The sequence below is a fragment of the Bolinopsis microptera genome, chromosome 3 (genome assembly GCF_026151205.1).
Source record: "Bolinopsis microptera isolate Bmic1 chromosome 3, MBARI_Bmic_1.0, whole genome shotgun sequence".
Taxonomy (NCBI): Eukaryota; Metazoa; Ctenophora; class Tentaculata; order Lobata; family Bolinopsidae; genus Bolinopsis; species Bolinopsis microptera.
In genome coordinates, this window is record NC_087074.1 from 13,748,360 (window position 1) to 13,761,002 (window position 12,643).

The 12,643-nt window shown below is 44.9% G+C and overlaps 1 protein-coding gene across 1 annotated transcript in view; it reads right to left on the reverse strand.

Moving 5' to 3' along the window:
• LOC134813594 (FERM, ARHGEF and pleckstrin domain-containing protein 2-like) overlaps window positions 1–12,643 on the reverse strand; it is a 59,982-nt gene that overhangs the window by 45,132 nt on the left and 2,207 nt on the right. Inside the window, exon 4 of the mRNA XM_063821453.1 lies at window positions 4,602–4,776. Within this exon, the coding sequence (XP_063677523.1) occupies window positions 4,602–4,776 (175 nt within the window). The remainder of the gene's footprint in view (window positions 1–4,601; window positions 4,777–12,643) is intronic.

A 12,643-nucleotide genomic window follows, 5' to 3' on the forward strand; every position in this document is an offset into this window, starting at 1 on the left:
AATTCATCCTTTCGCAACACTACAGTTTTTGCAAAGGTCAATTGATCCCACGCAAAAAAGAACTTTTTACAAAGTTTAATCAATATCTTTACCCTCTAACATTATCTCAACTGTTATCTTGATAAGTTAATATAATATTATGTAAATAACATAAATTATACATAAGTGAGTCCAAACATTAGACAACCCCAAAACTTCGTAATTTATAGAGATTTATATTTATAGCGTAGAAATCAAATCATCTTTCACGACATATCACACCCCAAAAATGTATCAAGAGTCTCTTACAGACATTATAAGTGTGGCGACTTTCTCAATGTTGGCATAGTAACTAATGCATTCCATACCACAATTATTAAATTCAGACATAAGTGTTAGGGTGGATAGAAGAAATGAATCATGTAATATATTATATATATGTTGTCTTTGGTAAATAAAGCTCTAATAACCATCTAACCATGAAGAAGGGCATCTTTTTGACAACATTGGCCAGTATTTGCCAATTCTACCTGGCCTGCACATTTACGGCACCCTAATTAAAGTTATTCACTTGAAATTTTAAATGCTAATACTGAAGACTTACTTGTTACCGAGCCATGTCTCTTTTAAGGAAGTCTGTGTACAATACTCTAGATTTTATGGACGAGAGACAATTTATGGAAATGTGCCAGCCCTAAATTATCAAATTACAGGTTGAAACAGGCCCCACCTTCTCTCATATCAAGTCGAGACTCTAGGGGTACTTAAGTGAGTTAAAACAATATCAAAAAGTAAATTTTAAAAATTAGGGCTAAGATATTTAGGTTAAAACTTCCTTACAACAGATCTATTTCAAGTCGAAAGTATATAAGCTTGATTTCAAAGGTCGCCATTTCTACGTAATTTTCAGAGTATGACATGGCTATTGGCTAATCTCTAATCTTCTATGTATAGTGATTACAGTGGTCAGTGGCAGTTACCATTTGGGTACAGGTACCAGCCAAGACATACTGTCTGACATGATGTCTGAAAAGGATGCCAGGGCATCAGCCAACGAGATTTTCAAGAATGCGGAGGTATTAACCAAATTTTCTCAATAGTCTTTTTACCATCGAACTACCGAAATTGTTGATAATTCTATTTATTTTTGATACTCTATTCATATAGTCCAGTTTTACACCGGCCTTTGCAACTTCATCAATATCCGAGTTCACACTTAAAACTTTTGAATTAAAATCTCGTGTTTACCAAATAATTTTACGAGATGATAGGAGAGCGGGGCGGCAAATAAATTATTTTCATCTCATTTAAATAAATAGTCTTAATCATTATGACGCGAGCTTTCAAAAGCTCGCGTAATAACAAGCTGAAATCCTGATGGAAAATAAATCATTGCTTGTTGTCCACACCCCTCGATTAGGATCGAGCTGAAGTTGAATTTAAATTTTAACTAGTTTGGTTCCTTTGCTAGATACTTGTGTTGCACTTCGGACGATTGGTGTATCAAAATATTCTCCAACTCAGATAGTGGGATGTTGCGAGGTACATACTGGACATTAATTTCAGTGCTTTTATTGATTTTTCTATCTGTGAACATAGAAGGGAATAAAAGTCGGGAAAAGCCGTCCAGATGGAAAGAGGCAGTGGATAACGAGAACGAAGGACAACGTAATCCTGTTATTGTGGGCGGTTATCTTAAATCGGAATACGTTGGAAACCAAAGGAAATACTGGTCCCTAGAAGTGTCCGAAGTAGTGTTTTACCCAAATACGTTTAAGTTCACATATTCTCCTCAATATGATGAGTCCTGCGATTGTCAAAGAAGTGTCCCCAGCAAAGTCTCACAGTCACACAGAGACGTACAGACCTTACAACCTCCTTCAATACACTTTGAGTTATACGTAAGAAGCTTAATGTTAGCAAATATTGATAAACAAGAACACCGAGAACTATCCAAAAAGGATAAAATGAAGCTAGCAGAACTTCAGATATTCTTGAAAAAACGTGACGAGCGGGGTGCCCTCATGGTGCTCAGCGGCGATTATCAACCCATATGCGATGATGAATTTAATGATCGCACCGCCATTGCTCTATGTCGATTGCACGGGTTTGAAACTGGTCGTAGAACCTCCATAAGTTTAATAAGTCGCCAACTTGCTTTTTGGGACATATTGATGGGGAAGACTGAGGACAAGATAAAAGATAAAATTCGCCAAAACGGAATTGTTCACTACGATTCCAGGCGGTTCCACTGTTTCCGTGCAGCTAGTATCACACACCATCCTAGGCAGGCACATAATGACCTAGGCAAACATTCTACAAATACCACCCTAGACACACAAATGCTAAACGCGACCGATAGTATTTCAATTGCTGACATATGCTCCGAACTACTGACTGAAACTCATGTGCCCTGTTCCAGAAACCAAGCCGCTGCTGTCTTTTGCCACAACAATGACCCTCCTTTTCTGCAATTCTACAACATCGAAATACACGTTGGATTAACAAAGTTTTACATCACATTCAATGCAAGATACGTCAAGCTCGGAAGGATATACGAATATTTTGAAGATTTTCCTAAGTCAAATGATGTGATGCCAAAGCGTTCTGACTTCAGTGCAACTATGTGCGGGAGGAAGGTTCCTCTGGATCTCGAGACCACGCGGGAAATGGGTAAAGGCAGACACCTCGTGTTTTTGGGAAAATTCCTTAAAAAGTGTGAGGAATGTGTTCGGATGAAATTCAAAGATTACGTCATAATTTTTGAAGACGAACATTTTATTTGTAAGCTGAAGGTAGACAGAACAAAAGAGAACGAGAACAATCACAAAAAACCAAAGTCCACGAAAGAAATGAAAAGTGAGGACCTAAGTGAGGACCTAACTGAAACTCGAAAGGAAAGAAAACAGTTAAAGAAGAAACAAAAGCGCAGGAATAATGGAGTAGTTATTCAATATGAAGCTAATTAGTAATTAGTAAATTGACTATTTCAGGGCTGGTGGAGGAGTGTTTTTAGGAGTAGTTTGTGTTTTAAGGGCTGGTGGAGGAGTGTTTTTTTAGGAGTAGTTTGTGTTTTAAGGGCTGGTGTGTGGTTCTTTTTAGGAGTAGTTTGTGTTTTAAGGGCTGGTGGAGGAGTGTTTTTAGGAGTAGTTTGTGTTTTAAGGGCTGGTGTGTGGTTCTTTTTAGGAGTAGTTTGTATTTAGTAATTTACAGGGCTGGTGGGGGAGCGTTTTTAATTTGCTGAAATTATCAAGATGTTCTCGCATTACTTGAACAAATAAAAGAACATGCAATATTGTCAATGGTTAACGAATAACGAATTTTTCTGAAATCGTCCAATATAATCGTTATAGATACAATACATGCACTTACATTTTACAACAGTGAAATACTTCAACTCATAGCATAGCTAGCTTTAAGAAAAACAAATCTCGTTGAGATCTTGGTATTGTCGTATAGTATCAGAATACACCCCATTGAGTTTCCAAATTTTAAAATTTCACCATTTTTTAACCATTGGAACACGCCCCACCCCCCTCCCCCCCCCCCCCCCCCCCTTATCGGGCGGTTTTCTCTGTCTCACTTGCTGCAATGTCTCTCTACCTCCATGAGTTTGATTACCCTTATCACCACAGTTGGGGATATAATCGCCTTGTATCTACTCCCTCAGAGTAAGTATTACAGAGCACCCCTGCAGATTTCGTCGATTTCAGGTGCCGTCGGCACCATAAAAATTAAAAGCAAACATACATTTTTTCCCCTAAAATCGGACGCTTTCTGCGCAAAAAATTGACCTCAACAGAAAAAATTAAACATGGCTTCAAATCCAAATTTGAACCAGAGATTTTTCACTTCCTCTCGATAAACTCAATTTTCAACCCAAAATAAAGTCTCAAAGGGGTAAATTACTCAGGTCAGGATTGTAGGCAATGATTATGCCAAACTATACATTTTTGTAAATTCATTAAACTTTCAATTTAGCCTAAAACACCCTATTTCGCAAAATTTTTCCGGGGGGCTGCGCCCCCCTAGCCCCCGCCAATGGGGTCCGCCCCTTACCTGGACCCCGCTGGGGGCCGCGCCCCCAGACCCCTGCCACAGCTTGCAGCTTCGCTCGCCGACAGCCCCCCCCCCCCCCCCCAAAGAAAAATCCTGGCTACGTGCCTGAGCAAAATATAGGTTTAGGGCTTTTCAGATGATTTGGCTCCTCGACAGATACCGACGTACATAACGGTCAATATGTAGTTTAGGTTTACCTGGCCCGTATGTTACGAATGTGCCCGAGGAGGAAAAAAGCAAACTTAAGAAAATTTCTCGGGAACCTAAAAGTTCACCTCAAAACGAAATCTGCACCTATGTTACAGAGAGGTTATATATGGGATGCATGAGGATGACATTGTTGATCACACGCAATCTGAGACTGATCTCAATAAGAGTAAGTCTGAGTAGATAATTTGGTGAACTGATGGATGTATTTGGTAAAATTTAACACTCCTGATCATTCATTTTTATTACTTTTTAGAATTATATATATTTAAAAATAACAGAATGACCGAAACGTGGTAGAAAGTAGAAATATATAATGAAACCAAACAAGTAAAAAGCCGAAGGTTGAAACTCACCACATCACAGAACCAGGCACACTGTTGAATATAACCTTCCTCGTGATACTCATCGCTGTCGAAGTCTCCCATCTCCGCTTGGAGCGCGTACGCAGCCAGCGTACACTCAGTGTTGGACGAGCACGTTAATCGCTCCTCAGCTATATCTTTCTTTAGTTGACACACAAATGAGTACCTGGAAAGAATAGGGAGTATAGATGACGTGGATTCTGGTGGGGAGGTGAAGCATATGACCAATCAACTTCCAGTATTGACCAATCAACTTCCAGTATTGACCAATCAACTTCCAGTATTGACCAATCAACTTCCAGTATTGACCAATCAACTTCCAGTATTGACCAATCAACTTCCAGTATTGACCAATCAACTTCCAGTATTGACCAATCAACTTCCAGTATTGACCAATCAACTTCCAGTATTGACCAATCAACTTCCAGTATTGACCAATCAACTTCCAGTATTGACCAATCAACTTCCAGTATTGACCAATCAACTTCCAGTATTGACCAATCAACTTCCAGTATTGACCAATCAACTTCCAGTATTGACCAATCAACTTCCAGTATTGACCAATCAACTTCCAGTATTGACCAATCAACTTCCAGTATTGACCAATCAACTTCCAGTATTGACCAATCAACTTCCAGTATTGACCAATCAACTTCCAGTATTGACCAATAAAAACCCCGATACACTGTCACGTGGTAAAACAAGCATAATTTCCCTCCCACCAGAATCCACATTTATAAGGTTTAACACAATTTTGTGTGCTGTGTGACTATCAGCTTAGTCAAGTGTGACCAAGGCAGCAGCTGTGACCACAGCAGAAACTAGCTGTGACCATCGAATTATTTCGCAATAATCAATATTTCATTACACCACTTGCACTCCTGCAACTCCTCCATTTGACACAAACGAATATATCATAAAACAAGTCCTGTGTATGGGGGTCAGCTTGTACTAGAGTTTTATGAATACTAAATCTAAGAACCAGGAAAACCCAAGTATTTTTTCATATATAAGTAATTACTCAACAATGAACAATTCAACTTCGATTTTATGCATGACCCCCTATATCAGAATCACTCAAACCATCATCATTCATTGACCATACATTTTATCCAGCACACACAGATAATGAAATCACAAGAACGTTAAGTTCTAATCTCCGTCATGGCCCCTAATCATGGTCAATAAACAATACACATAGTAAACATCCTTATATTATACAGTAGTACAGTAGTACAGTAGTACAGTAGTACAGTAGTACAGTAGTACAGTAGTACAGTAGTACAGTAGTACAGTAGTACAGTAGTACAGTAGTACAGTAGTACAGTAGTACAGTAGTACAGTAGTACAGTAGTACAGTAGTACAGTAGTACAGTAGTACAGTAGTACAGTAGTACAGTAGTACAGTATATTATACAGCCCCTATAGTTCAAACACTGTTCGGATAATTACGGTGTATATTAGTGGGGGGGGGGGTCCAACTACAAAAAATACGAATACGAATTTCAAATTTTAGGGGTGCGTTCGTATTTTTTCGTATTTTTTCGTATTTTTTACCAACATTTTGTTACTCTAGAAATAACGAAACATCCCAGAGAAATGGATCTATAAATCCATTGGTATTCTCCGTTGTATCTTTGTATATTACACTGTATGACATCAGAGAAGATAAATAAGACGCAGCAAAACTGGTGAACAAATGAAAATACAATACTACGATTACCTACTAATTAATAATTGGAGTTTAGCTGCTTGTCAATCTCACGTAAGCGTAAATGTCAAAATAACCGGGATATTATCACAATTCAGATATTATGATGTATTAATTGTGATTTATAAAGGTCTTTGAATGCTACATCACAGAATATTATTGCCAAATACGCATACTTTTAAAATCTAGTAAGTTGGGTCCCTAGTTCTGATGGGTAGAACAAAAGGAATTAGTGGGTACACAGCAGACAGACGACCTGTCAGCCTTGCTGAATATATGCGATGTTGACATGAACAGAGCCTGCCGGCGGAACTTGACAGCTTGCTTGAATTTTTTCTTGTCGAACCAGCCCTTGTGGTAACACGACTCCTGTCCGACAGCGACATCTGTCCGACAGCGACATCTGTCCGAATCAGGGTACGAGAAAAAAAACGACATCTGTCCGAAATTGTGACCTGATTTCAATACGACACATTTCCAATTAGAGACATGATCTAAACTGTTACTTGCTAAATTGTATACGTAACATGTCCAATTTGAGATATGATCTGAGCCATAGTTTACTACCACAGTTTATTTTCATTTGATGTCGATAAATTGGACAATAGTTCACTGTGAAGAGCTGATGGAAGAGATTAGGTGCGGATTTGAAGGTACCGTCGACTACCCAATGCTCCGCGTCCACCATATGATCTGCGTTCTTAGGAGTCCCCCAAAGGAAAGATCGACGAGTCTGTTCGTCCCATCCAGAGTCCCAGAGCATCATTGGTTCGTTGTCGGTAGAGAGGATGTAGTTTGGAGGAATGGAGAGCGTTTCCAAGATCTCTCGGGTTAGAAGGGTGTCTGTTAGCTGCTTTTCTGCTTCTCTGTACCATTCTGTTGAGGGATGATAGCTGGCAGCCAAGCTTTGCTCTAGATTCGTAACCCAATCCACCGACTGCTTCAGATACGAGGTATTTCGTTGGTTGATCTCCGCCAGAAGCCTTTCTTTTCAAGTCCTGTTTGCTGACGTGGACGGTCGTTTCAGCATGGTGGACAGCGTGAGTGTGGTCAGGAGTAGGAGTGATCATTTGTCTGTCCACGGTACGGATGCGGGCTCTGCAACCCTTTCGGAAATCCGAACATTTCCAGTAGGAGGTGTCGTCTCTTCGCTTGTCGAAGACGTATCTGAAGCCATTTAGGGACAGGGTTGTCCGAGCCTTGTTTGCGTCCAGGGATAAACTGAAGATTGGTTGCCATTGTGGATTGCGATAAGTGATCTCCATACTGCTGTCCTATATGTACTCATGTCCTGTGATGTGATCGACAGCTTGTTAGGGTACGGCTAGCACGATCTGTTCTCAACTAGTCAATCACGTATCGATGGATCAGATCTTAAGCGATCACATCAGCTTTAGAACGTCACGAGATTACATGTGAGCTTGTGAAATACGAATGTGAACCGAAATTACAATATGATCCAAATTTCGGACAGATGTCGCCAAACACGACTCCTGTCCGACAACGACATCTGTCCGAAATCCCTAATTCAGCTTTCGGACAGATGTTGCTGTCGGACAGATGTCCGCCCAATCAGCCCTTGTCACCAACAGATACACGTTTACAGTCTTTTCCAAGCGATTCAAATGGCTGAGAAAGTGACACCCTGGCGATACTGTAGCCTTTGATTCTCCTTTGGCGTGTATGACCTGCCTTGATGACCGACCGTCGTTCATGAACTTCTCAGCAGCAGTATCAAACATGGTACCAACGGCCGTCGGTTGTGAGAACTCCAGTTGACTGGGTTGTACATCTCCATTTCATCATCATCATCATTGGGAGCCTCAAGCTCAGCCTTTTCCCTGTCATCATCATCAACTAGAGTGTAACAGTCAGGTTCAGTAGGTATATCGAGTTCGCACCCGGACAGCTTTTTGTGAGCACGAATCATATCCTTCCCCATGTCGATGCCTTCCCTGAGTGCTTTCCTAAGTTTCTTGAGGCTGGTGTCTCTGCCCTTGTACAATGTACACCCGTGTTTGGTTGGGATCGGGAATCAGTGTCTTCCCCCGAGTGTGTGCAACGTCATGCGCAACAAGATGGCTGCCTTTCGCATCAAGCTCAAGGCACCGATTTTTCCTTGCTGCCCCGTGCACAACCGAAGCACTCGATAGGTTCGTCTGGCGTCCTTTGTGGAAGCCAGTGCGAAGGAAAGCAAACAATTGTTCGCAAGAGTCGGAAACAAAATGCCAGGGAGCAATATCACAGTCCTTGTACTTAGTTGCACATTGGACTAGATAATGAACCATCCCTTCAAGGCCAGTTATGAGGTCCTGGAACGTTGGAGCCGTGATAAAGTGTTTACCTTTAGCCTTCCACTTTTCGCAAACATGATGCCCTGAAGAGGAGGAGGAGGACTGAGGAGGAGGAGGAAAAGGAAAGAGGAGGAGGACTGAGGAAGACTGAGGAGGAAGGGGAGGAGGAGGAGGAGAAGGAGGAGGACTGAGGAGGAAGGGGAGGAGGAGAAGGACGACCATGAGGAGGACTCAGGACTGAGGACGAGGACTGAGGAGAGGAGGAGAACTGGGGGGAGACTGAGGAGGAGAAGGAATGAAGAGGACTGAGGAGGAGGAGTTAAAAGGATGAGGACTAAGGACGAGGAGGACTGCGGCGGAGGAGGAGGACGACTGATAAGAAGGAGAAGGAGGAGGAGGAGGAGGACTGGGGAAGGACTGATGAGGAGGAGGTCCTAAAGACGAGGAGGACTGAGAAGGAAGACGAGGACGCCTATGAGGAGGGCTGAGGACGAGGACTGAGGAAGTGGGAGGAGAACTGGGAGGATGACTGTGGAGGAGAAGGAGGAGACTGAGGAGGACTGGGGAAGGAGGATGAGGACTGGGGGAAGGACTCAGAGGAGGAAGAGGACTGTGGAGGAGGATGAGGAGGAGGACTCAGGTGAGGACCATGAGGAGGATTGAGGACGAGGACTGAGGAGGGGAGGAGAACTGGGGGATGACTGAGGAGGAGAAGGACTGAAGAGGACTGAGGAGGAAGGAGGAGTAAAAGGATGAGGACTAAGGACGAGGAGGACTGAGGAGGAGCAGGAGGACGACTGATAAGAAGGAGAAGGAGGAGGAGGACTGGGAAAGGACTGATGAGGAGGAGGTCTAAAGACGGGAGGACTGAGGACGAGGAGGACTGAGAAGAAGACGAGGAACGACTATGAGGAGGACTGATGACGAGGACTGAGGAGTGGGAGGAGAACTGGGGGGATGACTGTGGAGGAGAAGGACTGAGGAGGATGAAGGAGGAGGAGGAGTAAAAGGATGATGACTAAGGACGAGGAGGACTGAATGACTGAGGACGAAAGCGAGGACGAGGAGGAGGACAACTGATAAGAAGGAGAAGGAGGAGGAGGACTGGGGAAGGACTGATGAGTAGGAGGTCTAAAGACGAGGAGGACTGAGGACGAGGAGGACTGAGAAGGAAGACGAGGACGACGAGGACGACTATGAGGAGGACTGAGGACGAGGACTGAGGAGGGGGAGGAGAACTGGGGGATGACTGAGGAGGAGAAGGACTGAGGACGACTGAGGAGGAAGAGGATAAGTAAAAGGATGAGAACTAAGGACAAGGAGAACTGAGGACTGAGGACGAGAGCAAGGACGAGGAGGAGGCGACTGATAAGAAGGAGAAGGAGGAGGAGAAGGAGGAGGAGGACTGGGGAAGGATGATGAGGAGGTGGTCTGGTGGAGGACTGAGGAGGAGGAGGATGACTGAGGAGTTAGGAAGAGGGAGGAGGAGGAGGAGGACTGAGGAGGAGAAGGAGGAGACTGAGGAGGAGGATGAGGAGGAGGACTCAGGAGGAGGACTGAGGAGGAGGACTGAGGAGGAGGACTGAGGAGGAGGACTGGGGAAGGGAGGAGGGGACTGGGGGAGGACTGATGAGGAGGACTGGGGGAGGACTGTGAGGAGGACTGGGGGAGGACTGATGAGGATGAGGAACTGGGGGAGGACGGAAAAGGAAGAAGATGACTGTGGGAGGAGAATGAGGAGGAGGACTCAGGAGGAGGACTGAGGAGGAGAGGAGGACTAAGGACGAGAACGAGGACGACTATGAAGAGGACTGAGGAGAACTACTGATGAGGAGGAGAAGGAAGAGGAGAAGGAGGAGGAGGATGAGGACTCAGGAGGAAGAAGACTTAGGAGGAAGAAAGGACTTAGGAGGAGGATAAGGAGGAGGAGGAGGAGGACTGGGGAAGGGACTGATGAGGAGGAGGTCTGGGGGAGGACTGAGGAGGAGGAGGATAAGTAAAAGGATGAGAACTAAGGACAAGGAGAACTGAGGACTGAGGACGAGAGCAAGGACGAGGAGGAGGCGACTGATAAGAAGGAGAAGGAGGAGGAGAAGGAGGAGGAGGGACTGGGGAAGGACTGATGAGGAGGAGGTCTGGGGGAGGACTGAGGAGGAGGAGGATGACTGAGGAGTAGGAAGAGGAGGAGGACTGAGGAGGAGGAGGACTGGAGGAGGAGAAGGAGGAGACTGAGGAGGAGGATGAGGAGGAGGACTGGGGAAGGAGGAGGAGGACTGGGGGAGGACTGATGAGGAGGACTGGGGGAGGACTGATGAGGAGGACTGGGGGGTCCGGGGGAGGACTGATGAGGATGAGGACTGGGGGAGGACGGAAAAGGAAGAAGATGACTGTGGAGGAGAATGAGGAGGAGGACTCAGGAGGAGGACCTGAGGAGGAGGAGGAGGGACTAAGGACGAGAACGAGGACGACTATGAAGGGGGATGGGGGGGAAGGGGAACTGTTTGAGGGGGAAAAGGGAAAGAGGGGGAAGGAGGAGGGGGATGGGGGCTCAGGGGGAAGAGTTTTAGGAGGAAAAAAGCTTAGGAGGGGGATAAGGAGGGTTGGGGAGGAGGGGGGAAGGACTAAAGAGTAGGGGGTCTAAAGCCGGGGAGGCCCTGGAGGAAGGACGGGACGAGGGGGGAGGGAATTGAGGAACTGGGAAAAATGAGGACGGGGAACTGAGGAGGGGGAGGGGGGAGGGGGGGAGGGAATGAGGAGGAAAAGGCCGGGAGGAGGACTGAGGACAAAGAGCGAGGCGAGGAGGGGGCCCCGATGAAAAAAAAGGGAGGAGGGGGAAATTAAAGGGGATGAGGAGGACGGGGGAAAGGGGAATGTTGAGGAGGGGTTTCCGGGGGAGGCTGAGGAGGTGGAGGGGGATGAGGAGGAGGAGGATGACTGGGGATTTAGGAGGAGGATGGGGGAGGACTGAGGAGGAGGAGGAGGTTTTGGGAAAGGAGGAGGGGGGCGGGAGGAGGAGGAGGGGGGACTGAGGAGGGGAGAACTGGGGGAGGACTGAGGGGGGAAGAGGACTTTTGGAGGAGGTGAGAAGGAGGTCAAAAGGAGGACTCGGAGAAGGACTCAGGGGGGGAGGGGAGGAGGGGACTAGGACGGGGAACGAGGAGGGATTTTAAAGGGCCCTGGGGCGGGGGACTGTTTGGGGAGGAAAGGGAGGGGAAAGGGAGGAGGGGGAAATGGGGAAACTGGGGGGGAGGGGGGAGAGGAGGAGGGGGGGGGAAAAAATTAAGAGGGGGAAAGGGAAAGGGGGACGGGATGGAAGGGAGGAGGGGGACTGAGGAGGGGAGGAAAAAACTAAGAGGGCCTCGGGGGAAGACTTAGGAGGGAAGAAGGGGGGAGGGGGAATACCCCGGAGGAAGAAAAACTTAGGTTGGGAGGGGGATGGGGGAGGAGGACTCAACCCAAAATTTTAAAAGCATGTGTCACGATACAAATGTATTTGGGACTTTATTTAAAGGGTGCTTTTGTACAAAAGGGGGATATTAGGGTTTATTTTTAAAGAGGCCCCAAAAAAATTTAACACGGTCCCCTAGTTTTGTACTAATACATAATAAGTTTAAAAAAGAAACGGGGATAAAATAATGAGCAAACAACCCGTTTTCACAAGAGACAAAAGCACTGGGGTTTGGGGGATTTCTTGATAATTTTAAACTGGTAGGGAGATATACCCCCCTTGCAGTAAAAAAAAAACCCCTTTAAAAACATACTATTGGAATGTATATGTCCAATTGAATGGACCAATTTCCAATAAAACATAAAAATGGATCACAAATATATCCCAAATTTAATAAAAAACGATAAAAGGGGAGCGAATTTCATAATTTTGTGTGGGTTCATCGTTTTTGTTGTTGCACACCAGGTTTTATGTATGATACATGATGGTTTACATATTATTTTAATGTTTCTTCACTGCATAAGTTGAGTTAGATCTGATTATTACGAAGATGTGTGATCTTCTATTTATCAAAATGACG